The sequence below is a fragment of the Miscanthus floridulus genome, chromosome 2 (genome assembly GCF_019320115.1).
Source record: "Miscanthus floridulus cultivar M001 chromosome 2, ASM1932011v1, whole genome shotgun sequence".
NCBI lineage: Eukaryota > Viridiplantae > Streptophyta > Magnoliopsida > Poales > Poaceae > Miscanthus > Miscanthus floridulus.
The window spans coordinates 122,931,259-122,949,057 of NC_089581.1; the positions used below are offsets into that span (position 1 = coordinate 122,931,259).

General features: G+C 49.3%; 3 protein-coding genes across 3 annotated transcripts; all 3 read right to left on the bottom strand.

Moving 5' to 3' along the window:
* Positions 1 to 9,785: 9,785 nt before the first annotated feature.
* Positions 9,786 to 11,146, bottom strand: LOC136528923 (probable glutathione S-transferase GSTU6). Its single transcript, XM_066521930.1, has 2 exons — positions 10,636 to 11,146; positions 9,786 to 10,525 (listed from the first exon to the last, which is right to left on the bottom strand). Exons 1-2 carry the CDS (start codon positions 10,960 to 10,962, stop codon positions 10,142 to 10,144), a joined length of 711 nt encoding a protein of 236 aa, XP_066378027.1. The 5' UTR covers positions 10,963 to 11,146; the 3' UTR covers positions 9,786 to 10,141.
* A 1,476-nt stretch (positions 11,147 to 12,622) lies between these two features.
* LOC136536987 (probable glutathione S-transferase GSTU6) lies at positions 12,623 to 13,436 on the bottom strand. Its single transcript, XM_066529100.1, has 2 exons — positions 13,104 to 13,436; positions 12,623 to 13,012 (listed from the first exon to the last, which is right to left on the bottom strand). Exons 1-2 carry the CDS (start codon positions 13,434 to 13,436, stop codon positions 12,623 to 12,625), a joined length of 723 nt encoding a protein of 240 aa, XP_066385197.1.
* Positions 13,437 to 15,892: 2,456 nt separating this feature from the next.
* On the bottom strand, positions 15,893 to 16,692 carry LOC136536988 (probable glutathione S-transferase GSTU6). Its single transcript, XM_066529101.1, has 2 exons — positions 16,360 to 16,692; positions 15,893 to 16,264 (listed from the first exon to the last, which is right to left on the bottom strand). The coding sequence occupies exons 1-2, from the start codon at positions 16,690 to 16,692 to the stop codon at positions 15,893 to 15,895; spliced, it is 705 nt and encodes a 234-aa protein (XP_066385198.1).
* Between the last annotated feature and the right edge of the window lie 1,107 nt (positions 16,693 to 17,799).

Consider the following 17,799-nt stretch of genomic DNA (forward strand, 5'->3'; position numbering starts at 1 on the left):
CTTGGCATCATGGTAGCTTGACTCCTTCATGACTTGGTCGATGACCAGCTAGGAATCTCCTTAAACATCGAGGCGTTGGATGCCCAACTCGATGGCAATGCTTAGGCCGTTGATGAGCGCCTCATATTCAGCCACATTGTTGGAGGAGGAGAAATGGAGATGGATCATGTACCTCATGCGTAGCCCAATGGGTGACACAAAGACCAGCCCTATGCTGGCACCCTTCTTCATCAATGATCCGTCGAAGTACATCATCTAGTACTCTTGGTCGACGACCACTAGTGGCATTTGGACCTTGGTCCATTCCATGATGAAATTAGCCAACACCCGGGACTTGATGGCCATCCGAGAGGCATACACAATGCCCTGACCCATTAGCTCGAGTGCCCATTTTGCGGTTCTTCATATGGCATCCTAGTTTTGGACGACCTCACCGAGGGGGAAGGACGTCACAACTGTCACCGGATGTGACTCAAAGTAGTGGCATAGCTTCCTCTTGGTGATGAGGACGGCGTACAGAAGCTTCTAGATTTGGGGGTAGCGGGTCTTTGAGTCAGATAGGACCTTGCTAATGAAGTACACAGGGCGCTATACTTTGAGGGTGTGCCCCTCTTCTTCCCACTCCACTACCAGGGCGGCGCTGACCACTTGTGTGGTGGCCGCAATGTAGAGCAGAAGGGGTTCTCCATCGGTAGGAGGAACCAGGATCGGGGCCTTTGTCAGAAGTAGCTTGACCATGTCAAGTGCCTCCTGGGCCTTGGATGTCCATTCGAAGTGGTCGGCCTTCTTCAAAAGTCGATAAAGGGGGAGACCTCGTTCGCTGAGGCGCGAGATGAAGCGGCTAAGAGTGGCGAGGCACCCTGTAACTCACTGTACTCCCTTCATGTTTTGAATCGAGCCCATCCTTATGATGGCTAAGATTTTCTCTAGGTTTGCTTCGATGCCACACTCGGAGACGATGAAACCAAGCAACATGCCCCTCCGAACCCCAAAAATGCACTTCTCGGGATTGAGTTTGATGTCGTTTGCTTAGAGTTTTGCAAAGGTCTACTCAAGATCAGCTATGAGGTGGTTAGCCTATTTGGACTTGACTATGATGTCATCAACGTAGGCCTCAATGGTCCGCCCGATGAGGTCCCCAAAACACTTGAGCATACAATGCTAGTATATAGCCCCAACGCTCTTCCGACCGAAAGGCATGGTGATGTAGCAAAATGATCTTAAGGGGGTGATAAAAGATGTCACGAGCTGGTCGGATTCTTTCATCATGATTTGATGGTATCCGGAGTACGCATCAAGGAAGTAGAGGGTTTCGCACCCCGAGGTAGAGTCAACTATTTGGTCTATGCATGGCAAAGGAAATGGATCCTTTGGGCATGCTTTGTTGAGACCCATTTAGTCAACACACATCCTTCATTTCTCATGGGGTTGGCTAACCACTCTGGGTGGTACACTTCCTTGATGAATCCAGCCGCCAAAAGCTTTGTGATCTCCTCGTCGATGGTCCTGCGTTTCCCCTCGTCGAAGTGACGTAGGCATTGTTTTGCTGGCTTGGAGCCTGGGTGGTTCTTCAAGGCGTGCTCGGCGACTTCCCTTGGAATGCCTAGCATGTCTGAGGGTTTCCATGCAAAAGATGTCTCTATTAGCGCAGAGGAAGCCGACGAGCGCACTTTCCTATTTGGAGGAAAGCGTGGTTCCAATGCTCACCATTTTGCCCTTGGTGCTCCTGGGGTCTACGAGGACCTCCTTTCAGCCCTCCACTCGCTTGAAGGACCTAGTTGACCGCTTGGGGTCGGGTGCTTCTTCGACGACCTCCTTCCTAAGAGCCACGAGCTCTATAGAGGTGACGATTGTTGCGGCGTGATCGCAGCACTCGACTTCGCACTCGTAGGCGCGCTAAAAGGAGCTATCGATGGTGATGACCCTACCTGGGCCCAGCATCTTTAGCTTGAGATAGGTGTAGTTGGGGATGACCATGAACTTCACGTAACATGTCCATCCTAGGATGTCATGGTAGGTTCCGTGGAACCCAACCACTTCGAAGGTGAGGGTCTCCGTCCTATAATTGGACGGACCCCTGAAGGTGACGGGCAGATTGACCTACCCAGGTGGCAAAGCCTGCTTTCTAGATATGATGCCGTGGAAAGGTGCTCCGGTTGGCCGGACACGCTCTCGGTCAATGCCCATGGCGTCAAGTGTCACGGCATACATGATGTTGAGGCCGCTGCCCCCATCCATCAGTACCTTGGTGAGCTGCTTCGTACCGACGATCGGGTTGACCATGAGCGGATATCTCCTTGGTTGTAGGACATTTTCTAGGTGGTTGGTCCGGTCAAAGGTTATGGCAGATTCTGACCACCAGAGGAAGGTAGTCGTGGCTGGTTCGGTCGTATATACCTCGCGGTGTGCGACCTTCTAGCGGCGCTTGGAGTCGTAGGCCGCCAACCCTCTGAAGACCATGTGGCAGCCATTTGGTGTTGGAAAGCTGCCATCTTTTCCCTTGGCATCATCCATGGTCGGGTCAGGGTCCTTCCCATGCTCCCCTTTGTTCAAGCCTCTGGACAAGAACCGCTTCATGAGGCCACAGTCCTTGTACAGACGCTTAACGGGAAAGGCATGGTTCAGGGATGGTCCCTTGAGCAGTTTCTAGAAGTGGTTCAGAGTGCCCTCCACGGGCTTCCAACCACCCCTACGGTCTATGGCGGCCATGAGAGAGCCCTCGCGCCGCTGCTTGTTCTTCTTCTTAGCGGGATGATTGTAGGTGCCTTCATCGGCATTCTCGTCCCATCTCACCTTGCCTTTGAGGCGGTCGAAGATCGCTCTGACCGCTTCTTCACCTGAGGCATGGCTACTAGCGATGTCTAGGAGTTCCTTGGTGGTTCATGGTCTCTTGCATCCCAGCTTGTCAACTAGAGACTCACAGGTGGTCCCGGACAGAAAAGCTCCTATAACGTCGATGTCGGTGACGTTAGGTAGCTCGTTGCATTACCGGAAGAAGCACCGGATGTACCCACAGAGGGTCTCTCTGGCCTTCTATCAGTAGTTCTTGAGGTCCCATGGGTTCCCAGGGCACTTGTATGTGCCCTGGAAGCTTCCCACGAAGATCTCCTTTAGGTCCGCTCAACTTTGGATTCTGTTGGACGGAAGGTGTTCCAACCATGCTCGTGCCGAATCGGCCAAGAACAATGGAAAGTTGTGGACAATGAAATCGTCATTATCCACACCACCAGCTTGGCAGGCAAGCCAATAATCCTCGAGCTATAGTCTGGGGTTTGTTTCCCCAGAGTACTTCAGGATGTTGGTTGGTGGTCGGTACCTTGGTGGGAAGGCAGCGTTGAGGATGTGTCGACCGAAGGCCTGAGGACCCGGTAGGCCAGGGCTTAGGCTTCGGTCCTCGCTGCTGTCATATTGTCTGCCATGATGAGGGTGATAGCCACAGCTAGCTCCCTCTCTTAGGTCATCATGGGTACGCCTGCGAGCGTCGAGGGTGTTACATGCGTCACGGTTGCGGATGAGACGTTGATGCACCAGAGCCGTGGCACGCTGCCTGTCACTTTGTGGTGCCTGGTGGACCGATGCGTCCCTATTGAGATGCTTAGAGAGCATGTGTTGGCTGGCATCGAGCTCGCGTCGATGAGATAATGAGCTCTTGGCCTACTACGTTGGCGCACGCTCGAGCAACATGCGAATCTTGCGGTGGGCCTGATGATCCTCGGGCGTCGTGGCCTTTGGAATACCATGGAGCAAGGCCACTGCAGCGGTAATGGTCTGACTAGCCCGAATGAAGCGAGGGAGGGTTTCATCATCCATGATGATCCTTCGGTTCACATCATGGGCCATGGCACATGCACGCCCACCGTCTCCATGGCGCTCGATCTCCTGATCAAGTTCCACGCGCTCCTGCTCAAGCTGGAGTCACGCTTCCTTGAGCTCTTGGTGTTGGGCTTTCAGCTACTCCACCCGCATGCATGGGGGGCTACTGTCTCCCCTTAGCCTCATCACCAAGGTCGTTTATTAGGGTATCCTCCTCCTCATGGACGCTTTCAATGTGTCCCTCAGGGGTACCTATCATGAAGTATTCATGAGAGGGGTGATGACCCCCCTGCTAGAGTCAGAGCCAGAGGGTGACTCTGGCTCCTCTGCAAGGAGGTCATGGAAAGATTCCACAACACGTTTGATCACCCCCACGAATTCGTCATTCGTGGGAGGTGGAAACATGCATTGCACCAGAAGGTGGCTAACGGTCTCCGTGGCATTGCGGAGACCGAACAAAAGCACCGTTGGGGCACTTCGGATGAGGTGTTCTAGAGAGAGGGGTTCCCCTCTGGCAAGCCATGCTATGTCATTGGCGTAAGAGAAGGTGAGGTGGCGCAGGTCTTCCTGGGATGGCTAGGGTCCCAGGAACACGCTGAGCTGGCGCTCAAGCCTCCCGTAGTCGAGAAGCTAGTTGTTTCTGAGGGAGTAAGCCCCTGGTGCATGCAGCTACAGCTCCTCAACCACCTCATCGACTGTGTCGAGGCCAATTAAGGGGAGAGGTCAGATGCCAACTCTCCTCCCACCATGATGATGAAGTCCAGGTCTCCGAAGCACACGTGTGCGCCTGGGACCCAACTGATGCCATGACTAGCCATCTGTGGCCTGATGTTAATGTTGAGACGCGCAAAGGCCCCTACCTAGTGCGTCAACTATCGATGTTTTGAGTAAACACCAACAAGTAAATTTGTGTTATTGCGCATCTAGCTAGGATGGTATGCTAAAAAGACACAAGGTTTATACTGGTTCGGACAGAATATCCCTACGTCTAGTTCAGGGCTGCTGCTCATGTTATTAGCACTGAAAAGTTTGTAGTAGGGGTTACAAACGGGCGAGAGAGGGATAGGTCCCAAGTTTCAATGGAAAGGTCGAATGGGTGCTGAGAGCTTGGTTGCTGCTCAGCTATGTATGATGTGATGTGTGATGTGTTGAATCGATCCCCTTAGTGGGGTGCCACGCTCTCCCTTTTATAGGCCAAGGGAGAGTATGGATTATAGATGGGAGAAAAGAGGAAAACGAGAGGCAAAGGAAGTCCCTCAAGGATGTCGGGTCTTCCTTTTCCTCTATGCGGGCCCCCTTGACATGGTAGGCGATGATGGGGATAGCCCCACACCGGGCGCATGTCTGTTGATCCTAACAAGGCCACACTGAGTGTCTGCCCGCTGATGATGCCATGTACTGGTATTATCAGTAGGTTGTCACGTCCCATCCCGCCCCAGCAGGTGGCACGGCGGACCAGCATGCTAATCAATATCCATATGGGGAGCAGGAAGCACCATGACCGCAAGTCCGTTACTGTGGATGATGCGAGTTTCCTTCTAGATCATAGTGGTTGTCGTGAGCTCCTATAAGGATCCATGCCCGAGGGCAAATGACGGCCCCCGCAACACTATAATGGCAAATGTCGGTGCCTACAACACTGTTGGGGCTCTGACATGCCTGGACAGTTGCAAAGCACCCTTCTGGCATAGCCTGACGGTACTGTCCTATAGGTGTGCAGGGTATGATCCTCGATACTACAGTTGACTCGAGTGTCTTGCCTTATCTACTCCGCCTAATTCCTAGGTACGTCGGGCAAGGCAGAGCCAGCCCTCAAACGTCAGGCGAGGCAGAGCCAGCCCTCGGATGTCGGGCAAGATGGAGTCTTCCCTCAGACATTAGACAAGGTGGAGCTTGGCAAGCGGCGTAGTCATGCTCTTGATTGTGCGGATGAATCAATGTTTGATGATCATTAGCTCCTCCTCTTTGGGTACCCTAGTATTGGTCCCCGACAGCACATGAACGGACTTGGCGAAAAGGAGGAAGGAGAAATGGCAGCGGTTGAAGAAAGGCTAAAGAACAGGAGGAAAACCCTCTCCCTTCCCCCTATTTAATGCGGAAAGGCGTGCGGCGGGACGTGGCCCTAGCTGACAGGACATGGCCTGCTCGACGAAACATCGCCTGGCTAACGGTACGTGGCCTGGGTGGGGCCCACCACTACCACAACTTGGGCATGGGAAACAAGGCGCAACTGCATGCAAACAACCCTCCGCCGTTCCAGGTAGGGTCTAGAGGGGCCCATCGATGGAATCTCCATTGAGGAGAGGCCAACGGGTCACCCGAGTCGATCGGATGGCTCGAGCGGCTGCCGAGAGACGGGTAAAGAGCAGTGGGATGCCCATGCAGGTTATGCCAACCCCATCACGAACGATGGACACGGATCCTACTCGGACATATCCGATAGAAGCTCCTCAGACCCGTCACTCGAGCCATCAAGGTAACTTTACCAACCCCCATTCTACTTTCCCAGTGCATGAGCATTCATTCATCCATTCTCATGTATACATTCAGTCATTCAATCATATATTCATCCATTCAGTCATCCCATACATCCAAGCATTGTATATGTAATTGTTGCATCACAACGCTTCGTGTTGCATCACAAAGCGGTGGTCGTCTCATTCATATGAGCGACGGCCGACCGCGGTTCGAAGGCTAGCCCATAAAGGGCTCGAGGCCACCTAGCGTCAAACACAGCCAGGGGAGAAAATGCAGACGAGCCCCAGCGGCCCTCGCTCGATCTAATCAGAAGTGGACAGGGCCATCTTGACCTTCTCGTTTGATCCTGACCTCGAGCCATGCTCACAGAATCTCCATCGAGGGGAGGTCAGCGGGCCACCAGAGTCGGTCTCTAGAATGGCTTGGGCATCTATTGGGAGGCGGGTTAAGGAATAGTGGAATGCCACATGAGGGCTATGCCAACCCCGTTATAAATGACAAACCCTAATTTCTCTCAGACATGCCCATTATTAAGCTCACTAAGTGCGCCACTTGAGCCATCGAGGCAAGCAACATTAGCTCAACCCCTTTGGTTGCGAAAACCGCAGATGGGGTGACGCATGAAACTCGACCAACCCCTATCGAGCCCAACGGGGCTCGGGGGCTCAGGCCACCCGACCCCGACGCGGGAGTCCAGCCGACTGCACAGGTTGCGGTCGAAATGTACACGGGCGAACACCCCGACCAAAAGGAACCAAGATTCCATAGCCCTAGAAAAGAGTACCAAAGTGCTCATCCTCCAACCGACTCTCCAGCCGGCTGTAGGCTCGGGGGCTATGCCCATCTCTGTCTCGCTCGACCCTTGGGTTCACGCTCCATCTCGCCCGACCCTCAGCCATGGGCTCCGTCTCGCCCGATCCCTCGGTTACGGGCTCCATCTCACCCGACCCCTAGTGTTCGGGCTCCTTGTGTGAACAGCCCCTTCATGGCTTCACAGAAGTACCAAAGGGGCTTGGGTGCTCCTATTGGGTTCATAAACCCAGGGTCCCCAATAGACTCGCTTCCCTACAAAACTTGGGGTCCCCAATGGACCTGCTCCTATCGGCACAGCGATGACGCGCACCTGGGCCGGCTCAGATTCATAATGACAGGCCGAGACAACGATCCGGTCCCCAATCGGAAGACCTGGCCAAGGTGGGACCGTAGTCCGACTTCGACCTCCTTCTCCGACCGAGGATACGCTAGACCTCTGCTCGCTACACTTTCCCTACCGACACGGTCGGGGCCGACTAGGAACGACCAACTAGGGACGCTTGCTCGGTGAGGGCCCAGGGATCAGGCGAAGCAGATAAGGTAAGGCGCTCAAATCAACCGTAATACCAAGGACCGTACCCTGCCATGCCCTGCGCACCTGCAGGACGAAGCCACTAGGCCATGTTAGACAGACACTATACAACCTTCCAGACGTGTCAGAGCACAAACAATATTGTAGGCGCCGACATTTGTCGTACCAGACGAACACGGTAGAGCCTGCCAGATGCGTCTGAACATAAACAGTATTGTGGGCGCCGATGACCGTCTCATACCTGACAGCGTGGGCAATAAGACTAGGTAGCACACGTATACACTCTATCTCTCTTTCTCTCTAACTTATAAGGCCATCCCTTTCAATTATAAAAGGGGATGCGCTCTCTCCCAATAAAAGGACACTGGACAACTCGAGGACTCGACGACCTGAGGACTCGAATAGCTCAATAGCTCTAGAACTTGATAGCTACACAAAGCATATACTCCAATACTTAGCGTACGTTAGAGAACCCGTCACTCTCTTCCATTCGGTTCTGAGTCTGACCAGGCCTTTAACACCCCTCTTCTTATTCCTACTCGTTTGTAACCCCACAGCAAACTTCGAGCACCTAGGCTGAGGGATAAAGTCACCGACCGACTAAAATTGAACGTAGGGCACATTGTCTGAACCAGTATAAATCCTGTGTCATTGAGTGCTAGGCCACATCCGATCACAACGCACGACAAAACTACAAATATTTACTTGTTGGTCACTTTTTGCACCGACACAACACTTGCAACATACAAAAGAAGACAGATGAAACACTTAAAACATGTATCTAAAACACTTGCAAAAATATCTTAAAACATTTGGAAAACCATTACAAATATACACAACATGCAGATAAACACACTTGTAACGTATGTGTAAAATATATGCAACATGCAGATAAACACACTTGCAACATACTTCTAAAAAACAAATGAAACATCAGGAATAAATGCTTGCAACATATGTGTATAACCATTGCAACATATGCAACATCCCGATCCACTTTACAACATCCGTATAAAACACTTGCATTATACCTCTGAAACAACACAACATCTCCTTGCTGCATGGGAGAATGAAAGCTCGTCGGTGTGTGGAGTTGATAAGAGGCAGCGGCCAGGGGCGAGGAGCAGAGCTAGGTTGGCAAGTGGATCTTGGCGAAGAGTGAAAAAGATGGCACCTACATCGAGTTTAATGAGGTGACGGATGGATCTTGGAAGAAGGGCAACCGGCGGTCCTCGGCTCCCACCCGGAGTTCAAGGAGCCGGCAGTCCGGGGTGCGGGGGAGCAAGCATGGGCGACGCGGCAGGTCAAGCGGGAGGGCCGTGCGATGTCGGGTCGGAGCAGTGAGGAGGCGGTGGGGCGTGCGGTTGCGCCAGTGGTCGGCGGGTTGGGGCTGCGGGTGATGGCGCAGCGCTGCAAGCAGGCGGCTCGAGCTGCGCGGGTGCAACGCGGTGGGGAAGGAAGAGAGCCACGAGGCACGAAGGCCAATTTCTCTTTTTAGAGAAACTCCCAAGCGAATAGAAATGGGTAGTTGGGCTAGAGTCATGGCCTGGTAGCATCCGGATGGACAAACGCCGCTTCCCATATCACTGTAACATAAAAGAAAAACCATGACAAAAACAAATGGATTAAAAAATACAAGACTCATAGTAAGGGGGTGTTTGGTTTCTACAGTAAAATTTTAGTCCCTGTCCCATCGGATGTTTGGACACATGCATGAAGTATTAAATATAGATGAAAAAAATAACTAATTGCACAGATTGTGGCTAATTTGCGAGACGAATTTTTTAAGCCTAATTAGTCCATGATTTGACAATGTTGTGCTACAGTAAATATATGCTAATGGCGGATTAATTAGGCTTAATAAATTCGTCTCGGAAATTAGTCTCCATCTGTGTAATTAGTTTTATAATTAACTCATATTTAGTTCTCCTAAATAGCATCCGAACGTTCGATGTGACATGGACTAAAATTTAGTCCAGGAAACCAAACACCCCCTAAGACTCTTCACGAATCACGAGAACTCAATGAATGCACAAAAAGTAGTATTCTGTGAGCGTACAAGCACACACATCTTTCATAGCTTACTTACTCCCTCCGGTTCTCTAAAACAGGTCGTTTTGGACATCGACACGGTTTTTAAGAAACGACTTTGACTGTAATTTTTTACTATAAAATATTTATAAAATATAGTCAATATATACTTTTATGAAACTTTATTTCGAGATGAATCTACTTACATCACTTTCATATTTTTAAACTCAACCCAAAAGAAGTTATTTGTAGTCAAAGTTTAAAATGTTTGATAAGACAACATCAAAACGACTTGTTTTAGAGAACCGGAGGAGTATTCCTTACACTAATAATCACATCGATCAACTGCCAAATACTGAAATACAGCCACCAGCAACATGGAACAGTGTATATCTCTTCCAACGAATCTGCATCAGCATCGGACCAACGGTGCGAATCGTTATCAGAAAACCATTCCGGATTGCCGGTTCAATGTTAGTTGTTATTTGAGGCGCGGGCAGCATTCTTCGTCATCACCAGCTTGGCGTACTCTACCACTCTATCAACGTCCTGCAGGACCGCCTTGGCCGCGTCGAGCTCACAGAAGCGCTCCATCCACGCGGCCAGGAGCGGCGTCTTCTCAGCGTCGATGAGCTTGGAGCCGGAGAGCGGCTCGGATGCCTTGACCCACGACACCATGCCACCCAGAAGGATGTCCACGTACCCGACGCTGTCGCCGCCGAAGAAGGGGCCCTGGCCCCCAGAGCACTCCTTGAGGCCATCCTCCAGCACGTCCACCGCTGCGATCGTCTGCCTCATCGCCTCGGCCTTCTCCTCGTCGGTCTTGACCTTGAACACCCGCCCCCACGGCGTCAACATCTGCGCGTGCGCCGTAAGCGCAGTTAATTCTTCAGCACCGTAGCTAAATGTTCTTCTAGCTATGAAAAAACAAACACACAACAAGAGTGTACAGGACAAGGACATGTCACCTTGTCTTCGAGGTAGGCGGCCCAGAAGCACGCAACGGCGCGCTGGTAGGGGTCGGCGGGGAGGAGGGACGGGCCAGAGCCGGCGAAAGCGTCGTCGATGTACTGCACGATGACGGACGACTCGCAGACCGGCTTCCCGTTGTGGATCAGCACTGGCACCGCCTTGTGCACCGGGTTGGAGCTGAGCAGGAGCTCGCTCTTGTTGCCGAGATCCTCTTCGACGTACTCGTAGCTTAGGCCCTTGATCTGGAGCGCCAGCTTCGCTCTGGTGACGAACGGGCTTGCCCACAGCCCCAGCAGCTTAAGCTCACCACCGACTCTCGCCATCCCCTACTATACAGTCTCCTGTCCTACCACAAAACTAGAAGGGTGTGTTTGCTTCTTTGTGATTCTGAAAGTTGGAGTTGGAGTGGAGCTCTAGAGTGCTTCGATGGGCTCTTTATCATGGCCGGCAAGGAGCTGATAGCCTGCTATTGGGTGAATCTTCTACCGTTTGTGGATGGTTTCCTCCATGTTCAGATCTAGGGGATATGACAGATGCATGGATTATTCAGAGCTCCAATCCTATCGACGACTGACGGACTGAGCGCCGTGCGTGCGTGACGACCCGTTACTACGGGGCACAAGTCGCATAAAATCCACCGCTTACTCTTCAGATTCAACGGTTGACTACTTGTGGAATATGGCCAGCATTGCAAACCAGAGCTGTCGAGATCGATGACCCCTGACAGGCCTTGGAGTCGACGCCACCACGGACTCATGTGACTGTTGCAAGAATCGTGGCGTCGCAGGGATGTCATTGCTTCCGTCAGAGTACCATGTTGTACAGTACTACTCAATCTTTCACTTTCTAAAGTCATCTGGCACAATTTTGTCGATTTGCGCTCACTACTACATAAATCTATATCGAGGCGGCCGAAAACGATTTACGGAGGCGGGCAGTGCAACCGACTCCATTTAAAGATCTCGGTTAATCCAAACTTAGACTGTTGCTTTACCCGCCTCCGTCAATTAATCAGAAAAAAAAAAAGAAAAATCCGTCGACGAGTCCACCAAGCCAATCCACAGGTCCACCGAGCCCATCGACACACCGCCGCCGTCGCTCGCTGGATCTGTCACCGCCGCCGCATTTGGAGGTGGAGGGGGGAGGGGAGCGGCCCACCGTTGGGATTCAGTCGCCCACCGCCGGATCCAACCTCTTGCTGTCGGGATCCGACCACACGCCTCCGGATCCGGCCACCCACAGCCGCATCCGCCACATCCATGCCAGCGTCGCCACCGGCCACACGAGCGCAGCCAACGGATCCCGCTGGTCCTGTGATGAGGGAGGGAGGAGAGGTGCGCCGCCATGGGTGGGGCCAGCCCATGCGCGCGCCGCCGCCGGTGGGACCTGCCCCGCATGCCACTGAGAGATGGAAAGAGAGGTGGGCGTCGGAGGGAGAGATAGAGGGCGACTGGGCGAGTGAGGGACAGAGGCGTCAGGTGCGCCGTCGGAGGGAGAGAGAGGGAGAGGGAAGAGCCGAGAGAGAGAATGGAGAATGAAACCCTATGCCCGAGTATATATAGTCCTAGCATGTTATTGGGCTTGGCCAGCATTTTTTGAAGCGGGCCTTATAGTGTGACTGTCTTCGAAAATGGATTTACGAACTGAAAATGGACCATTTTTTAGGCGATTGTCTTAAAACGACCGCCTCCGTAAATCTATTTTCGGAGCCAGACATTTTCCAACTGCTACAGTTAATAAAATAATCGCCTCCGTAAATCGGTTTTATGAGGTGGGCAAACTTGACCGTCTCCATAAATGAAAACATCCGCTTTCGAAAATCGACCGATATTTTCTGAGGCGGTTGGATTATGTGACCGCCTCGGTTAATAATGTTTGAGTACTATTTCGTAAAATTATTTTTGTAGTAGTGGTTTTGCAAAGAAGTACTAGAATTTTTTATTGTTCACACGCTCAAATGGCCGTTACATCATTGAACCGATTTTAGTTGCTACTACTAGTGTCCGTGGCCATGGCTGCAGCTCGTGCCTGCTTCATCTTGCTGTACTCGACCAGCTTGTCGACGTCCGGCAGGATTGCTTTGGCGGCATCCAATGCCCCAAAGCGCTCCACCCACGCCACCAAGAGCGGGCTCCTAGTGTCGTCAAAGAGCTCGATGCCATAGCGCGCCTCGCCGTAGTAAACCATCGGTGTGAGGCCCCCAAGCACGATGTGCAGGTGCCCCACGCTGTCACCACCGAAGAAAGGCTTCCCCTTGGAGAGGTCCTTGAAGGCTGCCTCCAGGGTCTCCACCGCCGCGAACGTCTGCTTCAGTGCCTCGGCCTTTTCCTCCTCTGTCTTTGCCCTCCTCACCTGAAATGCCGAGGCAAACAGCTGCAAGACGTACGCGCTCGATCCATCAGTATGTTTGAGCAAATTAGCACCATTGGTGAACGCTTGCATCCACAGATTCAGTAATCAGTACCTTGTCGTCAATGTACGCGGCCCAGAAGCGAGCCATGGCACGTTCGTAGGGCTCGACGGCGAGGAGAGAGGGGCCATTGGTGCTGAAGGCCTCGTCGATGTATTGCACGATGAGCTGGGATTCGCAGATGGACCTACCGTTGTGGATGAGCACGGGGACCTGCTTGTGCACCGGGTTGGACTTGAGGAGCAGCTCGCTCTTGTTGTAGTAGAGGTCCTCCTCCTCGAGGTTCTCATAGCTCAGGCCCTTGAAGCTGAGCGCAAGCTTCACTCTGATCACAAACGGGCTCGCCCACGTACCGAGCAGCTTCAGCTCCTCTCCTCCTCCGGCCATTCTCTGCTTTGTTCACCAAAGGTTTAACTCCTTTTTGCTTGTGCCTCTGTTGTGTTCTTAATCAGGGTCCGAGCGACAGGTGTACATATATACGCCACTGTGTGAGCAATGCCATTCTCCACACTAAATTAGTTGAAGAGTGATCTTGCATTGAAATGGATCTTCATTGGTCCTCAGAAATATAATGGTACTCGATTAAATAAACTTATCCAATGGAACATTCAACTGTCAACTGGTCAAATGAACAGAAAGTCCACTTGAATAAATTGTAGATAAAACTCACTAGCTCCATGCTTTGAGACAGTGCATTATTTTATTCTTCTCTATAGACTATAGTGTCCATTCAATCAATGTTGGAATTTGGAACCATTGATGATTTGTTCAAATCCTTGGAGAAGAAGTTTAGGAAGTAGTAAGCAGAAAAATGGTGCCTTCTTCTCTGCATTTTTTTTCAAGGTCTACTACTAGTATCTCAAGATACCTCTTAAAAAAAGTAGCATGCGTAGTAAAAACATTTAATACTTCGGGAAGCCAGAATAACACTTATTTTAGAACGAAGGGAGTAAGTGAAGGCATGAAATATAAAAAAATCATATTGTTGCAAAGAAATTGTATATGCTAGTAAATATGCCCGTGCGTTGCAACGGGAGAAAAAAAAACTATTAGATATTCATGGAAATTAAGAACCGAAATGATACATATCTATTTACATTTCACTCTTTCTATAGAATTTTAAAGCTATAATTTATTAATTTTATGATAACTATGACATTCATAATATAAGCTAATTTTATATCATCACTTTAATATTACTTTGGTACATGCATATTAGACACATTTATTTAAACTGATATGGACAACAAGCTGTTTTAGATTGTAGTTCACGTTCAAGATTTTATTAGTTGGATCAACGGGCTAAATCAGACTAATAGGATTAGTTTTGTTTGTACTCAAAATTGCATCAATAACTTTAGTGGTGTAAATCTCTATTTCTTAAGGAAGAGATGAATTCCAACTGTTCATACTATTATTATTATATCTATTATTTGTTTTAATATTTATATGATAAAAAAGGAAAAAAGGATGGAAAAAAATCAATCTGTTGTTAAGGACAGATGCAATCGGATGTGGAAAAAGAGGTAATAAGAAAACACACAGAAAAAAGATATTTGTTTTTAATATTTATATGATAAAAAAGAAAAAGGATGGCAAAAATCAATCGGAAGTTAAGAAAAGATGCAATCGAATGTGGAAAAAGAGGACCGTGAAAAAAAAACGGAAGCCATTCACATACCGTAAAGCAGACAAAAAAAAGTAAGTACAAAGAAACTTTTCACCCTAATAAGAAAACATGAAAAAAAATAAAAAGGCCTAAAACCCAAAACGCATCGTGGTTTGATATTTATGATAAGCTTTGACTTATTTTTATTTTTATTCTTTTCTATTTGAAGTAGGATTCCTATTCAGGTTGTTTAGGATCGAAGGGATCTATTTGAATTAGTATTCCTAGATATCTAGGTTACCTTATTATCTATTCCTAGCTATCCAGGTCACCTTATTATCTATATGCATATGTCATATATATAATAGCGTAGACTTCTAGACAGTTTCCATATTCATAGAGTGAGTTAGGGAGGGTTCGACCAAAAAATTGATAGAGAGAAATTTTGCTTCTTTAATATTAGGTATAGGCATAGATTTATGGGTTAACGAACAGATAATGAGATACCGACGAAACTGTTTAAAAATCGTATCTGTTTTATTACGTTCGAACAGTTTTCACCAGCAATACAGAAAACAGAAAACGGTAAAAATGCCATCTTAACAGCAGTCCGGTTCATCAACATCAATTCGCGTCTGCAGGCTGGGCCTCCCTCGTATGCAATGGAATCATTCAACGGTCAACTGGTTAAATGAGCAGAAAGTCCACTTAAATAAATTGTAGATAAAACTCACTAGCTCCATACTTTGTGATGGAGAAGTACATTATTTCGTTCTTTTCTATAGTGTCCACTGGAGGTTGGACCAATCAATGCTGCAATTTGGAACCATTCAGGATTTGTTCAAATCCTTGGAGAAGTTTAGGTAGTAAGTACTAGTAAGCAGAAAAATGGTGCATTCACTTCTTTTTTTTTAAAGGTCTACTAGTACCTCAGGATAACTTTTAAAATCAGTAGTACTACCTAGTAAACAATCTATTTCCAAAATCACAGTCGGTAAACAATTTACCGAGTGTTTATCCATATTTGCCGGGTGTTTATCACACTCGGTAATTAATCAGTATCCCGTAGTGTGATGACATGAAGTATAGAAAAAAAAACATATTGTTGCAAAGAAATTGTATATATTTATGGGTTAACGCACAGATAATGAGACACCGACGTCATTGTACGTATCTGTTTTTATTACATATCGTACAGTTTTCACCAGCAATACAGAAGTTCGGTTCATCAACATCAATTCGCGTCTCCTACAGCCTGGGCCTCCCTCATCTTGGCGTACTCGACTAGCCTGTCAATATCCGGCAGGACCGCCCTCGTCTCATCCAGCACACTGAAGCGCTCCACCCATGCGTTTAGCAGTGGGCTCCTGGAGGCATCAAAGAGCTCCAAACCATGGCGCGCTCTGGAGGCATGAACCCATGCCACTAGGCCGCCAAGCATGACGTCCAAGTACCCGACGCTGTCTCCGCCGAAGAAGGGCTTCCCCTTGGAGCACTCCCCGAAGGCAGCCTCTAGAGTCTCGATCGCCGCGAACGTAGGCTTCAACCTCTCCATCTTCTCCTCCATAGTCTTTCCCCTGCTAGCCTGCACCCATGAGGCCAGGAGCTGCAATATATACACACGTTGGTCAGCATAAAAACTTGAACTGAATTGATGGATACAAATTGGATTGCAGGGATAGAAGAGTTAGTGCTACTAACCTTGTCGTCAATGAAGGTGGCCCAGAATCGTGCCATGGCACGTTCGTAGGGGTCAGCTGGGAGGAGGGAGGGGCCTGTGCCAGTATAGACCTCATCGATGTACTGCACGATGATCTGTGACTCACAAACAGGCTTGCCGTTATGGATAAGAACGGGCACCTTGTTGTGCACCGGGTTGGACTTGAGGAGCAGCTCGCTCTTGCTGCCGAAGAGGTCCTCCTCTACGTACGCGTAGCTCAGGCCCTTGAAGCTGAGCGCGAGCTTCACCCGCAGGACGAACGGGCTCGCCCACATGCCCAGCAGCTTGAGTTCACCATCACCTCGTCCGGCCATTTTCCACTCTTCTTCTCAGCTCGGTTTCTAGCTTCTGCTCTTTTGTGCTGCGTTGTTGAGTCCAGTGGAGCAAGAGAGACCGCATATATAGACATATAGTATTTTGGAGGCTGGGTATGGATCCCATCTGCTTGGACGTGATATTGCCAACGATACGGTTGCTTAGTTTATTTGTTCATTTTGGGGGCGATTCAACTTCCAAATAGGAGATACTAGTAAACAGTGTTGGAATATGGAACTGTTCAGATTTGTTCAACTCTTCTTGGGGAAGAAGCCTAGGAAGTAAACTAAACGTCCCATGTCACTGTCCGGACTCACAGGCTGTTAGCGTAACTCCAGCATGGCCTGGTCCATGCTGTGAAAAATTTCCTCGAGTACAAGCTTAGAATGTGGTACACAAAACCATAATGCAATCACTGTTTTCTTTTTATGTCTCGTTTTTGGAGACGATCTTTGTTCCTGTTTGGCTAGACAAATAGGATAATCACTACAGGAATCGCAAGCTTTGAGTGCCAAGAACTTTGTCTGAGCGTTTTATATCGGGCACTCGGCAAAGGATGTCTTTGCCGAGTGCCCAAACTCGAACACTCGACAAAGGCACGAACCTCGGCAAACTGCTCTTTGCCGAGTGCTCAGGGTTAACACTCGGCAAAGACGTCCTCTTTGCCGAGTGCTCAGAGGTAACACTCGGCAAAGACTTTCTTTGCCGAGTGTCAACGGCTCACACTCGGCAAATTTTGGCCCGCCGTCAAACCAGCCTGCCGCCGTCAGCTCTTTGCCGAGTGTACAAAGGCAACACTCGGCAAAGAGGCTCTTTGCCGAGTGTCAAAAGTAGACACTCGGCAAAGTATAATTTTTTTTGGCTCCTGTACTTCAAAATTTTTCACCTCTCCACACACCACATGTGGTACTCCATGCTTAAGCTTGGTGTGTTTTTGAATTTATTTGCTATATTTAACTAATTAATTGCATTTCAAGCAATTTTTTGAATTAAGTTAAATTTGAACCGCAAGTGATTCAAATATTTGGAAAAAATGAGTATAAAATTGATATTCATGTTATTCAACCCAGTTTGAGGCCTTACCTATAAGATTATAAGGGTTTTCG

Coding starts and splice junctions, on each gene's coding strand:
- LOC136528923 (XM_066521930.1), bottom strand. CDS start 10,962: ATGGCGAGAGTCGGTGGTGAGCTTAAGCTGCTGGGGCTGTGGGCAAGC. Junction 10,526..10,635: donor CCGCCTACCTCGAAGACAAG/GTGACATGTCCT, acceptor GCGCACGCGCAG/ATGTTGACGCCGTGGGGGCG.
- LOC136536987 (XM_066529100.1), bottom strand. CDS start 13,436: ATGGCCGGAGGAGGAGAGGAGCTGAAGCTGCTCGGTACGTGGGCGAGC. Junction 13,013..13,103: donor CCGCGTACATTGACGACAAG/GTACTGATTACT, acceptor TACGTCTTGCAG/CTGTTTGCCTCGGCATTTCA.
- LOC136536988 (XM_066529101.1), bottom strand. CDS start 16,692: ATGGCCGGACGAGGTGATGGTGAACTCAAGCTGCTGGGCATGTGGGCG. Junction 16,265..16,359: donor CCACCTTCATTGACGACAAG/GTTAGTAGCACT, acceptor TATATATTGCAG/CTCCTGGCCTCATGGGTGCA.